At 39.6% G+C, this 19,302-nt stretch overlaps 1 protein-coding gene across 4 annotated transcripts in view; it reads right to left on the bottom strand.

The window, feature by feature from the left end:
* Positions 1-19,302, bottom strand: part of LOC128020794 (zinc finger MIZ domain-containing protein 2) — a 40,832-nt gene that overhangs the window by 2,243 nt on the left and 19,287 nt on the right. For 2 of the 4 annotated variants that reach the window (XM_052607511.1, XM_052607513.1), the window contains exons 2-18: positions 16,046-16,151; positions 11,420-11,534; positions 10,284-10,477; positions 9,711-9,894; positions 8,893-9,114; positions 7,783-7,977; positions 7,032-7,133; positions 6,631-6,799; positions 5,561-5,702; positions 5,246-5,456; positions 5,016-5,121; positions 4,497-4,654; positions 4,343-4,410; positions 3,651-3,719; positions 2,958-3,202; positions 2,674-2,843; positions 1,141-1,356 (exon numbers count right to left, since the gene is read on the bottom strand). In XM_052607511.1, the coding sequence (XP_052463471.1) occupies positions 1,141-1,356; positions 2,674-2,843; positions 2,958-3,202; positions 3,651-3,719; positions 4,343-4,410; positions 4,497-4,654; positions 5,016-5,121; positions 5,246-5,456; positions 5,561-5,702; positions 6,631-6,799; positions 7,032-7,133; positions 7,783-7,977; positions 8,893-9,114; positions 9,711-9,894; positions 10,284-10,477; positions 11,420-11,534; positions 16,046-16,095 (2,616 nt within the window). In that variant the 5' untranslated portion in view covers positions 16,096-16,151. Of the gene's footprint in view, positions 1-312; positions 353-1,140; positions 1,357-2,673; positions 2,844-2,957; positions 3,203-3,650; positions 3,720-4,342; positions 4,411-4,496; positions 4,655-5,015; positions 5,122-5,245; positions 5,457-5,560; positions 5,703-6,630; positions 6,800-7,031; positions 7,134-7,782; positions 7,978-8,892; positions 9,115-9,710; positions 9,895-10,283; positions 10,478-11,419; positions 11,535-16,045; positions 16,152-16,243; positions 16,633-19,302 lie in introns of those variants that run through there. The other 2 variants (XM_052607514.1, XM_052607512.1) reach the window with 2 other exon arrangements.

Below are 19,302 nucleotides of genomic sequence, written 5' to 3'. Positions count from 1 at the left end.
ATAGCTGGCTTTTCATAAACATGCTGAACCATTTACCTATGAATTACATTCAAAGCAGAGGTCTGCATTATCGTGGGATTTAATTAGACATTTTTTGTTTTGCTGCAAAAGTACATTTATGATTTGTAGGGGGTTATTTTTCTATAATACAAAACAGTTCTGTTCCAATATAGCTGCAAAGTCTGTGAATCAATTAATCACTAGACTCAAATTGAATCTTTTGAACTGGTTTTGGAAGAAAATTGCTTTTATAAAAAGGCAGTTAAAGGGATAGTTCACCCAAAAATTAATATGCTGTCATCATTTACTCACCTTCATGTCGTTCCAAACCCATGGGACTTTGGTTAATCTTCTAAACACAAATTAAGAAATTTTAATAAAATCTGAAATGTTTTGTTCTCTGCAGTTAACCAAAACTTAGAAGATCCAAAACGGTCAAAAATGTGTCACAAAAAAATAATTCATATGAATTGATTAACAGTTTGAATTTAGACACTTAATAACTGCTAAGCAATGACTGACACATTCATAGAGCACATCACATATAGTAAACATGGAAGCTCAAACATGCATCCATGATGTGCGAGAACCATTGAGATTTGTTATAGTGATGTGATTCACTCAAATGAGAACTAAAGACGAATTAAATATTTTCAACATATAAGGCACCATATCTCTTTATTCTACAGCTTGAATCACATGGATACAATTTTAAAACATTTTTTTGGATCTTCAAAGTTTGATTATCTGGACTTTTAAATGGAGACACTTTTTTTGTTTTGAAGTCATACAGGTTTGGATAGATATGAGGGTGAACTATCTCTTTAAGAGTAGAACACTATAACCAATATTCCAAAACAGTTGCAAATGTGTCCTAAAGCAGATGTGGGGCTGGCCGTTCCCCAAAATCTTTCCAAAAAGGGGAACGAACAGCTTTAAACATGCATAACTGCATGCATGGGACCTCAGTTAAGCAAGAACGGGTGGGAAGAAGATCATTATAAGTTGGTATTGGGTGTACATGGAGTAAAATCCCACAGAAACTGGCGGTTTTGCTCTGCAGACCTCTAATTTAAAGTGTTGACACCATGGGCAAAAGTCATTGCTTTGATCTGTAATAGATGTTTGATTCTGACTTACATCAAGGGCCGGCTCTGAAACGTCACCTGGTCCCCCGGGACCCCCCAGCCCAAAGCTGTCTGTGTGCATCCGAGGATTCTGGGAGGAGTTGCGGGAGTGCATGGGTCCACCGGGGCCACCCATGTTGGAGTTACCATGGAGAGATTGATGCTGCTGTTGCTGCTGCTGCTGTTGAAGGGGATTGTGGGAAGGTTCCATGCGACCAGAGTGAGGCATCTTTATTTAGGAGGAAAGGTGTAAAAAAATAAGACTGAAGCTGGAACACACTTGACAGCAATTTAGTGACTCGTCTTATGTTTCAATTAGGGCAGATGAGATGTGCTGCGAGTGACAGACAGGAACACTGCGCTGTGCTGTTGCACACAGAGACGTTTGAATGGATCTTATATGTGACAACATACGGGAAAGACAGAAAGCGAGACGCCAGTAAAACACACTTGGAAATCCAAAGTAAGGATCATTTCAGTCCAGTACATGCAGCAAACCAGCTGCATTAATTCAAGACATATAGTCAAATACATTTATAGATTTACATAATTATTTCATTTTAGATTTTTTGCAAGCAAGCCAGCTAGACATAGAAGTATTGATGGATGGATAGACAGACAGATGAAATATGGATAATTAATAGATAGATAGATAGATAGATAGACAGACAGACAGATAGAAAGATATATAGATAGACAGACAGACAGACAGATAGATAGAGACAGATATATAGATAGATAGATAGATAGAAAGATATATAGATAGACAGACAGATAGATAGAAAGATATATAGATAGACAGACAGATAGATAGAGACAGACAGACAGACAGACAGATAGATAGATAGATAGAGACCGATAGATAGATAGAGACAGATAGATAGATACACAGATAGACAGACATACAGACAGAGACAGATAGATAGATAGATAGATAGATAGATAGATAGATAGATAGATAGATAGATAGACATACAGACAGAGACAGATAGATAGATAGATAGATAGATAGATAGATAGATAGATAGATAGATAGATAGATAGATAGAGACAGATATATAGATAGACAGACAGATAGATAGAGACAGATAGAAATATATAGATAGATAGATAGATAGATAGATAGATAGATAGATAGAAAAATATATAGATAGACAGACAGACAGACAGACAGATAGATAGATAGAGACAGATAGATAGATAGACAGATAGACAGACATACAGACAGAGACAGATAGATATATATATAGATAGATAGATAGATAGATAGAGACAGATATATAGATAGATAGATAGATAGATAGATAGAGACAGATAGAGATATATAGATAGATAGATAGATAGATAGACAGACAGACAGACAGACAGATAGATATATAGAGACAGATAGATAGATAGAGACAGATAGATAGATATATAGAGACAGATAGATAGATATATAGAGACAGATAGATAGATAGATAGACAGACAGACAGACAGACAGACAGACAGACAGACAGCTAGATAGATAGATAGATAGATAGATAGATAGATAGGAAAACCAACCTGTCCTGACATCGGGTGTCCCACAGGTTTTTCAGGGGTAAGGAGACCACTCGGCAGGTCAGACTGGTAGGAGAGAGGGGGCGGCCCAGAGGCAAACTCCCCCAGGGTCGGTGTGCCAGGGGCATTGGGGAAATCAGAGAAGCCTGGTTGATTAGAGTATCCTGAGCCACCTGGAAGACATGCAACAATAAATTAAATAGGAAGGTCAAACGTATTTCATCCAAAAAATCATGCCATGTTTTTGTGATCACTATGAGTCCTTTACAGTTGGATGTGACACCTACCCTGGCTGGGATAATCAGGTGTGCTGCTGCTTCCACCTTGTGGCATAGACTGGTAGGGCGAGGAGGCTGGCCCTAAAGCTGCAATCATCTCCATGACGTTGGGCAAGATTATATGACTAGGGCTCAAGGTGCGACAGCGTTTCAGGGCAGGGCCGTCTGGGTCCTCTTTAATATGCAGGTCTGGTTTCACCGGGACCGGCTTCCAGCTGCACACCGGATCAATGGTGATCTCCTCATAGTCCGAACTAAACAAGGAGAAAATAGTTTAAGAAGTAAAATACAGAACATGCTCCAGCTTATAGTGGCCAGGAACCTTAAACCTAGACAGAAAGAGTATGTTTGACCCTCACATACAGCAGCTGACCACTACTTATGGACCCAAACTGGACGATACTGGTGATACCAATGCCATGAACTTTACAAAATTTGATAAATCCATCAATCCGTTCTTGCTTGGAAATGCTTCTTAAAACAGCCTGGGAACTTGTAAACAAAAAAATCTGTGCACTCTTCCTCTGGAAAATTGGGTAGATGCCAGCAAATCATATCTCACCCGGCTCTTGCCATTTTTGTGTGCAATATGCGTCACATGGTCAGGGAACAGTCCATGGACATGCAGTTTACGGCTAAAAATAGCATAATTTAGGATATCTGCAATCACAGTTTAGATGCTGAGGTTATATAAAAACTTACTTCTGGATGTAGATCAGAATGCCCAACATGTACTGGTCCACTTCTAGCCCCTCCAGAAGGGCTGTTTTACTGCAAGGAACAGAGAGGTTTGTCAAACTGTACAAATACATCAGATATATACCATACAAAACACATTTTTAGGAATGCACTTTTATACAGTATGATATTATTCAGGCAAATACGATAGGGCAATAGTTATTTAATAACAATGAATAAAAATATAAATAAATGTGTTATTCTAATTTTAATATTATAATTTTTTTAGTAATATTAATAACAGTACTATTTTAATCATTAATATTAGTATTTGTCATAATATTAATAAAAAACTAACATTAAGAAAAAAAATTATATTAGATTATTAAAACTAATATATATTAATATTACATAAAAAATTATATTGTATTTTGTCTAGATATATTACACATAAAACAATATAATCATGTAAATATTAGAATTTAAAAGTGAATGTAGGCATCATAACATTATAAAATATAGTATGAAAAATGCATATTCATTTTGAGATTTGTAATAGACTACATTTAGCAGTGTATTAAATATTAGTGTTTGTAATACTTTTAAGAGAATTGGATATATATCTGGATATATTTTGCATCCCAAATCATTTTCCTAGCATTAAAACAACAAAAAGGCCATGGAGATGAAGAGTAAAATGAGAAGATGACTCTTACTTGCACACAGGACAACGCCAAGTTCCTCTCTCACAGTTGAGCTGCAGGTATGATTCCAGGTCGAAGCACTGTGGACCAACAAAGATGTTAATCATCAGAGAAATTTACTGTACAATGTCATGTGATTCGAATGTAAGCTTGCAGGTCTCGTCACCTGTATATGTCTGCAGTCGTGGCCCCTGGCAGGAAGCTGGATGCGTCGGAAGGTGATCGGACACTTGAGCGACACCTTGATGGCTGTCTGTTCCACACCATCCTCACCGTTAAGGCCGGGAGTTCCTGGGATGGTCCCGCTACTGAAGTTCCTCTTAACTGTGGCAGAAGAAAAGAGGATGAATTTTTCGGCTTTTATTTGGCCAAAAATACAGTAAAAACTGTGAACTATTTTCACAATTTAAAATAACTGTGTGCTACGTGACTATATTTAAAAATGTAATTTATTCCTGTGATGCAAAGCTGAATTTTCAGCATCATTACTCCAGTCTTTAGTATCACATGATCTTTCAGGTATCATGTTAACATGCTGATTTGCCGCTCAAGAAACATTTCTGATTATTATCTATGTTGAAAATAGTTGTGCTGCTTAATAATTTTGTGGAAAAACCCGTGATCCTTTTTTTCAAGATTCTTTGATGAATAAATGCAAAAGAACAGCATTTTTTTTTTCACTCACTTTTAGCGACACAGTGGTCCGCTGGCAGGAGCCTCTTCTTCATCAGACCCTGAAGCACTGAGCGCACAGATGGCCTGTGAACCAGCTGCAGCACGAAAAGATGAGACTGCGAGAGAAAAAAGAAACAGGAAATGAACTGCTGGCCCATATTAAACTCTTATTTGTCAGGATGTTTCTAATTAAGTAGACATATTCTGAAGTAAATGAGCGTTGCAAGTCTCTGTACTCACACAGCAGCAGGCCGTGACCGTTATCTGGATGGTGTTGCGTCCCGGCTGACACACATGCTTCAGGTAAAGGGGTTTGTGGGAAGTCTTGTTGTCCCCGCGCTCGATGGTGAGAGGCGTGGCGTTGACGCTCACCTGTACCGATGCCGGCCAGTTGGTGTTCATCTGCCGGTCTTCGTGGTGATAGCACTTAAACTGCAGCTCCAGGTCAGGCCTAGAAAACCCATGATAGATAAGATGACGTTAAATATGACAATACTGACACATTCACAAACACAAATAATCCCGGAGATGCTGGAAGGGATGAAAATGTCCGACCTCATCATAAGGGTCTTATACACGGAGTCTCGCAGCTGGAAGACGTGGTTGCTCACAGCCAGGTTGTGCTCCAATCTAAACGGCTCCAACACCACCCCGTCCCGTACAGGGAAGGTCAGACGCAGGTCATCACTGGGGTTTCCTGCAGACAGAAGAGCAGAGTTTCAGTTACTGAGGTGCCACATGGCTTTCATTCATATCTCATTTGGCAAGAAACAAAGCCATCTTATAAGTATTGAGTATAAGTTTTTTTTAGCAGCCATATTGGGTTTTAGTTGAGACTTATCGTCTTGTTAACAGTGTCAAACGCAAACTACCCTACCCCGGCCTTTACCCTAAACAGTGTTGTTATAATTACCTAAAACTGAAAGCTGAAATGGATTTTCATCTAATATTTGTATTTTGTTATGAGTTAAATAACGTTGAATGAAGTAGTACTAAAATGACTTAAAATAACACTGCAATGAAAAGAAATTAAAGCCTAATAGAAAAGAATAATAAAAAAACGACAAAAGTACTTTTCAAGATTACTAAAAGTAAACTATAATGAAAAAAAAGCTAATTAAAATATTGATAAATACTAGTGTTATATAAATAATACTAAGAAAACAGCTCCCTTATGTGAAAAAAGCAGCTTTATACGAAGATTCATATGAAGTTTTCATCTTATGTGAGTGAGCATTATTTTAACCTTTTTTTTTGTGCAATTTCTCACTAAAAGAGCATTTGATAAAAATAAAAATAAAAAGTACATGCAATTTTGAATCCATCAGGAATCTATTGGAAATTGTGGTCTTTATATGATGTGGTTAAAATTGTTAAGCAAATTCCTATATTTTCATAAAATATTCTGAAGTCTAACAATTTGTTTTCTCTGGAACATCATATGCAGATAAACCCCTCAATAAAGCTTGAATGAAATGCTTGAATTAGATTTTAACGCCAACTTTTTACATGTGATAAGCATTTTATATGACAGCAAAATATTTTTATTTCCATTTACATCAAAGAGAATTATAAACATTCCAGAGATAAGGGGGTGTTCGCTTGGCTGCAGTGTCGAGTGTTACCTGTAGGTGGCTGCAGAGAGTTAATGTTGGGCTTGATGTCATGGAGGAAGGGCGACTTGACATCTTGGCCGGGTGACATATATGGGGGCATCGAACTGCCAGGGGTCATGGGAGGAGTGGGGTTTCCTGGGAGAGGAGAGCTGGGGTATCCTGGCATCGCACGTCCAGGCTGTGAAAGACCAGACGTGTGTACAGGCATTACAATCTGTGGCCAGATTATCTTTACAGTTAGATTTTCATAACAGATACTGTGCAAAAACACACTCAGCTGTGTGGAGTTTGGACCCTGGCTGCTAAAGTCAGATCAATGCACTCACACGAAATGGTGGAATATTAACAGGCAGCTCCAACCAACACACGTTTCACCAAACACACACATGCATGCAAGAGAAGACACCAACCCCATTGACTGCGGCCTGGCTGAAGGTGCTGTACCCGGCCCCCGTCACTCCTGAGGGCAGACTGTTGTGGCTGTTGCCCTGTCCGTTAAACTGGTCCGCTTGCTAAAAAAAACACAAATCTTTCAACATCAGGTCTAAACCAGAGCAAATCAACCTTGGTTAAGCATAATCATAGGGAGCTCAGCGCATTGCATTCTGGTACTGCTTCCTCCACAGAGATACATACTTGAGAAATTAGGTTTTGTAACAGAGCCTAAGCATGCACTCATTTAGTGCACACTACAGTGAGATGACAATAATTATAATCTACCACTGTAATTCAATACCCAATTCAATACTCAATACCCAATACTAATCGACCCAGGTTGGTTCGTGTTTCACTGGTACTTCCAAAAAATCCTTTCATGACTAGATGCCTCTTTAAAGTACACTGCTGTATTTGTTAGTATCAAATGCTGGTGTACTTCTCTAAAAAAAACGGCAGTTTGTTTGTCACTAATATGGAGAAAAGGAAACTGTTGTTTGGGAAACACGATGCTGCTTTCAAACTGAAAAATATGACTATAAATAAAATATGACTGCAAGTTTTAGAAAGTACCTAAATTTGGTTACTAAGAAGGCTCAAGTCTTTACAAGCAACTTGATTTGAGGTGTCACACACCCGCAGCATGCCAAAGAAGTACTAAAATACTCTGGGTTTTTTCCAAATCCTAACTGCAAGTGTGAGCAATAACAGCGATGATCTTTGTACCTTGTAGTACTGGTTGGGGTTTCCTGGTCCTGCAGGATACTGGCCCATATTGGGTTGCTGGAGGGGCATTCTGTGGGTTGGGTAAGATGGCGACGGAGCGGACCGCTGTGGACCTGGGCCGTGGTACTGCATGGGCTGGCCTGGGTACGGGCCTCCAGCTCCCATCCCGGGACCGTACTGCTGACCTGGAAATCCCTGAAAGAACAGAACAGAACCAAATGTCAGCACTAAGCTCATATTTTTGTCTTAATCATTTTTGTTAAAGACAGTTGTTTTGAAGAGTCAACATCTAGTTTTTAACCATAACAGAAATATATATGTATATATTTTTTTTTAGCTCTGTTCCAAAATCTAAATATACTCAGCTAGTTATGTGATCTCAGCATGTCTGCCACCATAATGAGGAACCACACTAATGTAGTGTTATTCTTAACTAAAGCGAAAAATATTATACATATTTTTTGTTAAACAAGATGAAAAACTTAGAGGAAAAAAGACTAAACCTTGCTTTGCCAAATAACTGAAATTAAATGTTCAGTTGAAATACTAAAACTGAAAAATAAAAATAAAGTCAAATTGACAAAGCACATATATTTATTGAAACCTAAACTAAAATTAAAATGCAAACCAAAAATATATAAATATAAACCAATCCAATATATTAATACTATAACAGTGCATTTGTTCAAAAATCTAGTGAGCTGCAAAAATCACAAACCCTTCCCAAAACCCTTTAAAAAGTCCTGACGCACAATTAGTTTTGGTAAAATATTGCTTTGGTTATGATGCTAACCTAAAGATGTGATCAAAAACTTCCAGTTATAAAATTTTCTTCATCAGCAGTTTATTATATAATATTAAACTATATTATACAATAAAAGTAAGTTAACCACAATGAGGTATTATTAACGAACATTTTACAATATGGAATAAATTACATGCAACATCTCGGATGACTTCTCCTAAGCTGATAATAACGCATTATGGCATTATCGGTGATACCTCATGGCCTTTGTGTCAGGAACATGTCTGATTGTCATATATATTGCCTAAACTGCATCTACTTTGACATCTGAATGCTCAAGTTGGTGAACATGAGTCTCCACTCACGTCCGAGTTATAGGGGCGTTTCAGGCCCTGCTGATGGCGTGGAGGACCCTGCTGGCCTCCTGGGTAGACGTGATGCTGGGGCAACCTCTGACCCTGCTGTGGGTACATGGGACCCATGGAAGGAGGTCTGGAGCCGACCATTCCGGAGGGGGCCATGCCGGGTGGGCCACGGGGTCCAGAGTGTGACAGGAACTGAGTGTTGTAAGAGGAAGCACCACCCATCTGCAGAGCAAAACAACACAGAGATCCACACCCATCAGAACCAGCGTCGGGTAACAATGGCTGGAGACATGCCTGCTGTCGTGACTTATGACTGTCAGGCCCTAGGCATGAAAGGGAAACGGCAACTAGGTCACCACTGTAAACAATCAAAATCCTTCGTGGCCATGATGTCTGCCATCAAAACCCGAGAAGAAAGGCGGTATGTAAAATCTTCTAGAAAAATGAGGGGAAAATACTTTGCTTTTTTTTTTTTTTTTTGCAATAATTAAAGCCATGTTTTTGGAAACAATGCTGGTTTATATGCATTCGTCCAGCAGGGGGAGAATTGAGCACAATGAAACCAGAGGTTACTGTGTGTCACACAATAATAATTGCTGAAGTGGATTGCAAAGCATTTACCACAAAAAAAATGAAGCAGAGTTTGCACCAATCAGATTAACAGCATTAAAAAACAGAAATTAAACAAGGGGACAAGATTCATTACTAAAACATTTAACCATGGCATGACTTATTCCAGTGACCTTCTCTTCAGTACTGTTCACCGCAACATAGGTCAACTGTACATAACGTGAACACAAACAAGTCAAGTCCCTTACAGGCCCGTAGTTGAGCTCCTGGTTCTGCTTCTCCTGTATCGCGGCTACAGTTGCTGTGGCGGTGGCCGTCGCTGTGGCTGCGGCCGCGGCTACAGCAGCTGCGGCAGCCGCTTGGGTGAAGTCAGTGGGCGGCCGGACTCCATGGGGCGGCATCCCGAGGGAACCCCCTCCGTTATTTGGGTAACTAAAGAGGACAGACAGAACACATTTCATCATAAAATAAGATTAAGAAGCTGCTGAATAAAGTGACTTGAGATATTTTTTTGAAGGTGGCGTAAGTGAAGCTGATTCTTCACATTGTTGTGGAAGGAAGGTGTTGGTCTTGCGTGTCAAGGGGGAAGCTGACTGCTCTGAGTCAGTGATTCACAAGATTTATTGCGCTGCAAATTGATCTTAAGAGACATGAGTGTGTGTGAGTGGTTCTGTGAGTCAGCGCAGGGGTGGGACGTTACAGAACACACATCCCCCACTATAGTGATGTCCTTTCCGGCTGCCTGACGTCACGCAACTCCCACAAGAAGCAAAGTCTAAATACAGCCACACAAGACACTGGTCAATCTTTGGTTTCCTCACCTGCCCCCATATCCAGGCCCGGTCGCGTATCCCCCGCTGGGCCGCCCGTACATGCTCTGCTGCATGAAGCCCTTGTTGGGCTCAGGGTAGCCCTGCTGGCTCATAAACTGAGGGGAGTTCATGCCTGGGCTGTTGCCAGGCATCATGTGACCACCGGCTGAGTTACCGCCTGGACCCATGGGAGCACCAAAAACCTGCCGACAACAAGAGGAGTTGGTAACACTTTAGAATAAGGTTCCATTAGTTAATGTTAGTTAACTACTTTCGTTAACATGAACTAAGCAAGAACAATCCTTCTACAGCATTTATAAGTCTTAGTTCATGTTAATTTCAACATTTACTAATGCATTATTTAAATCAAAAGTTGTGCTTGTTAACATTAGTTAATGCACTTTGAATTACCATGAACTAACAATGAATAACTGCATTTTCATTAACTAACATTAACGAAGATGAATAAATACAGTAATAAATGTATTATTCATTGTTTGTTCATGTTAATTAATACATTAACTAACATTAACTAATGGAACCTTATTCTAAAGTGTTACCGAGGAGTTTTTAGATTAGTCATGTACGTAATTGAAGATTTAGTTTTTTTTTCATTATTGCTATTATGTCTCTCTCTCGCTCTATGTTCTCAGTGTAGACTACAGGAGCAGTGAGCAGCATAGAGCGCCCTCTCGCGGCTGTAGACGGTAATGTTTTCTCTTGGTTCTTGGTTCTAAATAAATGCGACTTATAAATGTTTTTTTCCTCGTTATGAAGTATTTTCAGACTGATGCGACTTCTACTCAGGTGCGACTTATAGTCCGAAAAAAACGGTAGGTGTGGGTTTGGAAATTATGAATTTTCACTGGTATCATTTTGAGATGGAAGTGACAAAAAATTATAATAAATAATTATAACACAATATTTATGAATTACTATATGTAAGTGTTTAATTATTTCTCAATAAAACAAGAACTGCTCTGAATGATTCTAAATGGTTTGTTAATGGGATCTGCTGGTTCACTGACAACAAGAAGAATGTTTTGTTTAAGAACCAGACATGCGTAGGACATTCTTGGAACATGCAGTGCTTTCTTTGTGGTAAACAAGCTGGTGACATCATCATGGCTGAGGGCCATTCTTACCTGGCTGGGTGAAGGATTGGTTACCCCCCACACTGTGGTTACCACAGAGAGGGAGCCGGCAGGCTGACTGGGGCCTTGTTGCCAGGGGACAGGATCATATGGGTAAGAGGCGTCACTGCAGGGCGAGAGAAACACATGGACACCGGGGTTATTAGTGCATCTGAGTGCTTCCTGTATAAAACGCTCTTAATTCACTTCTCACTGATCCACCTCGCATTACCCACAGCCAGATCCATATTATATTCCATCTACCACTTTTGTCCTGGTATGATATCAGCATATGGTGTAGAGTGTGTGTGTGTGTGTGTGTGTGAGAGAGAGAGAGAGGATCTTTCTGCGACTTCAGACGTGTCACAGCCACATGCTCTGAAGGTACTCGGCACAATGTTTCCATGGCGACTCCACAGTCACTTAGAGACAGGAAAGAGTAACGATGCCAAGGGAGGGGGGGGTGAGAGAGTAAGTGTGTGTGTGTGTGTGTGTCTACTGTTTTCTGTGTAACTGGATCAAACCAGATCGCTCTCAATAATCGCTCGCCATCTTTCCATAATTATCCAAACTACATCACATGCTGATCAGAACTGGGAAACATGGACCTTAGAGTCAATGCCATATTTAATTGGACTTGAATAACAACGAGGCTGTGACTGATGAATGTTGTACTGTTATGTACATCGTTCCTCTGGAAAACTAAAAAAAATTAGACCTGAATTAAAGCTGTGCAATCTATTGAATGGATTACTAAGGTCTTGGATTAATGTCAATATATATGGGGGTTAGTACAGCTCCAGCAGAACAATGTTAGGAAAATTATCAGGTAACCCATCAAAACATGCACCTAAATCTGCATTTTAGGGACTGGAAAGGACTTAATGGATAGGACTTTGCCCAATAAGCCAACTTAAAACAAAAAGGATGGGAACAGAGCCCAAAACAACAATATTAGATAATGCTGAGTTAGCTGGTAACTTGTTTTACGACCTGTAACAATGCATGGTCAAACCATAACATGCAAATTACATGAGCACTCGCTGGTGCAAGTGACAAGAGTGAAACATATTTTAGGAAAAATAAACATGGTGGGAAAAAATCTTGAGTGACTGTCATGCATCTTCAAAACAACTTGAATAATTTATCATCAGAAGTTCAGCCAAGAAGCCAAATGCATCTTTTATTGCCATCGTAAATCCTACACTGAAGCAAAACAGATACTACCGTTCAAAAGTTTTTGTTTTTGAAAGAAATTAATCCTTTTAATTCAACAAGGATAAATTAAATTGATCAAAAGTGACAGTTAAGACATTTATATATATTTTTTGAATTATTTTATAAAAAGCTGGTCTTTTAAACTTTCTATTAAATCAAAGAATCCTTGAAAAATTATTCACAGTTTTGAAAAAAAAATTTGATAATCATATTGTTCCTTGAGCAGTAAATCAGCTTATTCGAATGATTTCTGAAAGTTCATGTGAAACTGAAGACTGGCGTAATTTCAAATGAAAAATCAGCTTTGATCACAGAAATAAATTACAATTCTAATATATTACAATACAAAAATAGTTAATGATAGAATAGTAAATAGTAAAACATTTCACAACAATATGATGTTTTTGATCAAATAAATGCAGCCTTCATTGGCAATAGAGACTTTCAAAATCATTTAAAAAAAATCTTACAGACTTCAAACTGTAGATAAGGGGAAATATTTCTATAGTAGTGAGTATTAAGTATGGAGTAGTACCGAGCACATTAATAACATTTCCTATCTAATTAACAAAAAGGCGAGTTCACTGAATGAGCTCCAAATTGTCTTGATTTTGTCACAGTTTCAACAGTGATTCAGTTGCAATACTGTGATGATTTAACAGAAAAAAAATTAAAATACAGTTAAATGGCCAGTAAATTATCTTGAGTCACTACTTATTGGCAGGAGTGCCAAAAACCTTGGACACTGAATGGGAGCAATCCAGGTAAAACTTATCCAAGCGGCAACAGCTCGAAAGTATCAAGAAAATGAAACCTGCGAGGGTTTATCAAGTGATAACTGGCTCTGAACAGCTTCTCACCTGAACTGACCCGAGACACCTCGACCCCACTGCCACATGAAAGACTCTTCTCTTTAAAGCCCTTGAAGAAAGATGAGATCCCCTTCGTGACACATTTTCACCTCGACCTGCGGCTAAGTATCTGCTGGCCTGCAGCCCACAGGAAATTGAGGTTCCAACAAAGGCTCAAAGCAAGACTCTCATTGAGGCTGGTCATTGCATTGCCGGGGCAAATAAACAAAATGCTTAAAGGCATTGCATAGGAGGCAGGGGTTTCTCTTAAAGTTCTTCTGTAGGAAAACCACCAAATACCCCCTCCGCACTCTGAAACAGGAAACTGTGGTTTCAAAGCCAAATCCTGCAGCAGCCAATCAGCAGCTGAGAGACAAAGCAACCAATCAATATTAAAAAACCCAACACCCGTGCAGATTGAGAGCTCAGTGAATGAGAGGAGAAGGTGTGGGCACGAGGATTTATCTTCAGTGTACTGCGGTGAGAGCAAAACGCCAACTTCCACTTTTTCTTCATGTTCAGAATGTTTGCTTCATTATCGCCTCTGAAGCAACATAATTCCCTCTCAAATATCAGTAAAACTTGAGAAAATTTAAACACCTACATAAAAGTACACCTACATACGGGAGCTCACAGTACATCACTTACTAAATATTTAAAGCATCAAATTAGAATGAAAGCTCTACCTGAAAGTACCAAGAGCACTAGTGGTGGGCGGGATGACCAAAAATGTATACCACAGTATTTTTCAAAATGATACCGGTTTCACTGTATATGACAGTATTTATAAATTTTTTTCCATGCATGACCAGTTGTAAACCACATTTTCTACTGATTGATAGAGAAAATAGGCTACTGCAGTGGATTTACTTAGAATGCCTATTTTATACCGTCATGATGAGGGAATATTGTAGAAAAGTTCCAATCTAAAGATTGACGAAACACGACCCATTAATACATGTTAACCAGGAATCACTCTTATTTATAATCTGATAAACGCAACATGCATGTCCAATAGATGCATGTTAAGCAGCTATGCAGTGGTTTTGGCTATATTATTTTTGGTCTCATGCAGTGCACTGCCTGCATCTGAGTAACAAAAAAAAAAACTAGAACAAAAAAAACCCAATAAACAAAAAGTGCATAATATTAGCAGACAAACTATGCTCATATTTATAATTCCAAACAGTCAGTAAGCAACAGGTGCTTGGAAATGCTGTCTTTTACTCATTTATTGACGAGTCGGCTGTGGTACGGCCAGCTGAAAGCAATGCCTCTCTGTCGAGACGATACTGCGACGGGAGAGTCAGATCTCGTGCCCGCGGGGCAGCACTGGTGACATCTTCCAACTGAATCATAACTAAGGTTTATCCCAAAAAGTTGCTAGGTTTGTCAGTACAGTAAATATATTCTCTGGGCGGTGGATATGTGTAGAGGTCAGTGCATATTGTAGACGAGTTCTTCTGTGTCATCACGCTCTACTAGTTCTACAGCTTCAGTTTCGGAACTTTCACGCCTAGTATCAGATACAGCTGTGTCCTCGTCAGTGTAACAGTGAAAACAGACCCCTCTCAAACATGTTCCGAACATTATTTAAACAACATCGGTATTGTGGCATTTTAAAAATTCATATAAGAAAAATAAACACCGGTATTCGGTATGAACCAGTATACCGCTCAGCACTAAAGAGCACATGAAGCAGTGGGGTTCTTTATTTCTCTTTGCTAGTTTGGAGAATGGAGAACTCTTAAAGGGTTAGTTTGCTCAAACATGCAAATTCTGTCATAATGTCTTTCCTTTTGTCAGTGGAACACACATAAAAATGTTAGGTCAGCACGGCATTTTTCCAAACAATAACAATTATTATATTAGTTATTAAATGCATATACACATACATACACACACACACAAACAATCAAACCATTTACATGCCACTAATGCTGCTGTTCGCTTTCATTTTAAGGATAACATCATCTTTGACATTTTCCTTAACTTCCTTTTGTGTTCCACAGAAGATAGTCAGTCACATGTTCGAAATGACATGAGGATGAGTAAATGACATTTGTCAATTTTAAGTGTCCTTAAAAAATAAAGTTTCCAAACAGAACTAAATAAAATTCCAAAGAACCTTTGAATCTTGGGTTCTTTAGAAAACCATCCATATACTGGTACATAATTCTAAGAATCTACAGTTTACCATTAATAACTTGTTTTCCCCTCCAATTAACCACAAAGCACTCTTTAGAACCCTTAAACAGATAAAGAAATCTCAAAGAAGCAAAACACAACAACTCACAAAAAACACATTTAAACTGCACGCCAAGGCTAATCTCATCCAGATAAGGCTGCAAAACCAAAACACATTGCTTCCCTGAAGCTATTAAAATGTGCAAAATCAACAATCAAAACATCAGTGCTAGGTTTCAGACTGTTGAGTGCAGCTCTGAGGGAAGCAGGTGTCAGTGTGAGGGGGGTTTGAGAGATCAGAATGTCGTTACAGAGGAAACAGTGGGCGCGAGTCACATTTTGACTTGCAGCTGCGCCGAGCTGACGCACAGGAGCTACTGACCTGTGTGGCGTTGGAGGCAGGGCAGGTTTCATGGAGTTGATGGGGTTCATCGGAGGAACCTAGGGGTCTATGGGACACCCCGAATCACCTCAACCTAGCAGGCAGTCTGCAAAAGATAAAGATAACATGAATGAATGAGAGACACGTTAGAATAACAGCACTCAATCAAAGCAAAGGCTCTGTTTTTCTTTCACTCACTATGGCAGACGTGTAACACCGCTGTATTGGCTTCAACCTATTTCATTTGGAAGGCTCTCAGATGGCTGCGGTTTTGCCCAGAGGCGCGAGGGGTTAATCAACAACTGACTGCGCTAGCACATCTTTCTCAGTGCTTTGATAGGGTGGGTTTTGCAATCGTTTCTTCGAGTTGGAACCTTTCCACCAATCAGAGTTTAAAAAGCAGCCAGCGCCGCACACAAAGGAGTGAGATTTGACAGCATGTGTCATCTCGTGGGCTGCTGCACCACAGACGAGAGAATCTCTGGACTGCAGCACCTGAGACAAAAGCCGGTGCAAAGCCTGAGCTTTAAAACAGAGCGACGGGTCACAACCGTAGACGACCTGAACGCTACGCGTTACTGCAGGATCCTCGCGCTCTCTGTGGAGATGGGAGAAGCCAGGGAAGGAGGGAGGGAGAGGGCTATTTATAGCATGATTTGATTTCAGAAAGAAAAGAGAGATGTGGAAACACGGAGGTTCTCATGGCCGCTACCGCCACCGCTTTGAGATCCGAGCCCTCTGCGAAGATAACGCCTTCAACCCCGCTCAATTATTTAAGCTATCAGGCAGCTTGTTCCGACCAAAGAGGGTGCTTCTTTGTGTGTGTGTGCATTTAGATTGGACAACGTTAATGACAACAAGACCCCCGCCCCACCCCACTGCCTCTCTGTGTGTCTAAACTCTTAGGGGTGAAGCTTGATTAGTGCACATGCTAATTTGCCACTAACATCAGTGGCTGTCAGTCCCCCTACACCCCTAACTCTCTCTCCACCCCCTCAACAACGCTTTGCACTTCCATTTTCTTCTCTTTCCTCACATTTAGGTCAGTTACTCCACAGCTTGAAAATAAAGGTGGATGAATGCCGCTGCGTCAAGGGGGGCTACAGGAAGAGTCACTCAGAGGAGTGACAGAGTTGATCAGAGAGAGGTTCACCTACAGGGATAATGAGAGGATCGAGCGGAGGATGAGAAAGGGAGGTGGGTGGCAGTGACAAAATGAGATCCTCCATTGTCGTGTTTTGATAACCACTTGACTGAAGCAGGCTTAGCAATATTTACATGCTTGCTTAGCCATTTTCATTAGCTCGCTTAGCCATTTTTCGCCGGTCTCACGGTTATATACTAACCGTCACACCCCTAATAAATATATATATAAAAAAAAAAAAAAAAAAAAATATATATATATATATATATACATATATATAAAAACATTATATAATAATAACTGAATGGTGTTTGCCCTGGCAAAATTCACTCCCACAGTTCTAGGACAGCAGATGCTAGGGCACTCTGGGTTGATTTCTTACTGGTCCAGGGTAAAATTGCCCAACCTCTTATCTCTAAAAGACCACTATTGATTACTAGCTTTCTGTATCAAGCAAAAATACTTGTTTATTACTTTTGAATTCTGGAACCTGTATCTATGAAACACATTACCTTATAGCCCTTCATAATTAATTAACTGCCAAGTGACAAGCATTAATGGCGTTTAATTAGCCCCAGTGCATCTCATCCCACCCCTGTAATCATTAATCTCTCATATTGGAACAATCCTTCAGTGAAGGAGCATCTATTCAAACAGTGGACAACCGTAATCCATCCACTCTGGAAACACGAAACAACGCTTGTGAGGAACACACACACATAGTTAAAGACCCCATGATTTGCTTTCCTGTGTTGACATTTCCTATTGCAACAAAGTTTTAAGTCACAGTTATAAAACTTGCTTTACAATGTAACATTCTCATTCTACAGAGCATCTGATTGGATGACAAATTATACATGCCCCTGAGTGCAAGATGAGTCATCAAAAATTTTAATCCACTCCCCAAGTACAGAAACAGGAATACATTTTTGGCAATCAAGCCACAAAAATTAGATTTCAAAAAGTCTTTTAAAACATATCCGGAACACCAAAGTAAACATCCCAACACACATGCCAAGCGTAATCACGAGTCAAGGTGTGCTCATACTCTCAGCAAAGGACACACACGCACTCCTAAAGGTCTTATTTTGTGCTATGAAATAACGTGGTTCAGCATCTTTGCTTGTTGCTTTCCCTTCACTGTGTGACGGATAACAGCACAAACATTTCTTGCCCTGGAATGAACAGAACACACTGTTCTTTACTGCTGGGCTCCATCTAACCCCCTCCCCTCTTTTCCTCTAGTTCCACCCCTGGCCTGCAGTGACCTGTTCCTGCTGGGCTTCCCTCCCTTTCTCCAATTCTTCCAACACGTGGACCATTATTTCTTTTTCGTGCCATTTCCCTTACTTTTAACTTTCTCTACCCAACGTCTAACACACAGAGTCTCGTCCTGCACCCATCCGACAAGACCGTTCAGTCTGGGACAGCAGGGCAAGATGGAACCACAGGGGTGTGACCATTAAGGGCACGAAACGCCTCTGCTTTTTCTGCCAAACAGCACACAAAAGCAGGCAGGCCTTTGATTTCTGATAGGCCCAAGAAATGCCTGTGTGTCAGCGCTCTTGAAATGAAGTGCAGATTCAGCTCTCTGCAGGGACTGCGCTTTCAGAGGACAGAAACTGGAACCCATCACAGGTTCGGATAGTATTCTAAGAATGATCGAGATTGGGATAAAGAGGAGTATTGTTCTGAACCTGAATTCAACTTTTTTATAACTTTTTGAAATACAATGTGTGTTTTCTGCATCACTAGCAGCAACAAATGGAACAACATCTCTGGCTCAAAGGTGTAAGTCTGCAGCAGGGCTACCTGTTTATCCAAGCAACAGAGGACAAGTAGAGTTTTCGGGGAAACTATTTTCACAATCCTTTTTGGCGCTGCTAGTGCCACAGAAATTAGTATTTGTAATTAAATAATTGTTTTTCTGTATTATTGATTAAAAAAAAAAGAAAGAAGAAAAAAAAAGAGAAAACAACTGAAATAAAAAAATAAAAATAAAAATCAAAAAGCAAGAAACTGAAATGAAATTTTTTTTTTTATCATGTCGATTTTATTATATCAGTTTTGTATTTTAGTTTTGGATAAATAGTAATAACATTAATACAATTTT

Source organism: Carassius gibelio, chromosome A10, assembly GCF_023724105.1.
Source record: "Carassius gibelio isolate Cgi1373 ecotype wild population from Czech Republic chromosome A10, carGib1.2-hapl.c, whole genome shotgun sequence".
Lineage (NCBI taxonomy): Eukaryota > Metazoa > Chordata > Actinopteri > Cypriniformes > Cyprinidae > Carassius > Carassius gibelio.
Note: the sequence above shows the minus strand (reverse complement) of the source record. Positions and strands in the feature narration are given on the sequence as shown.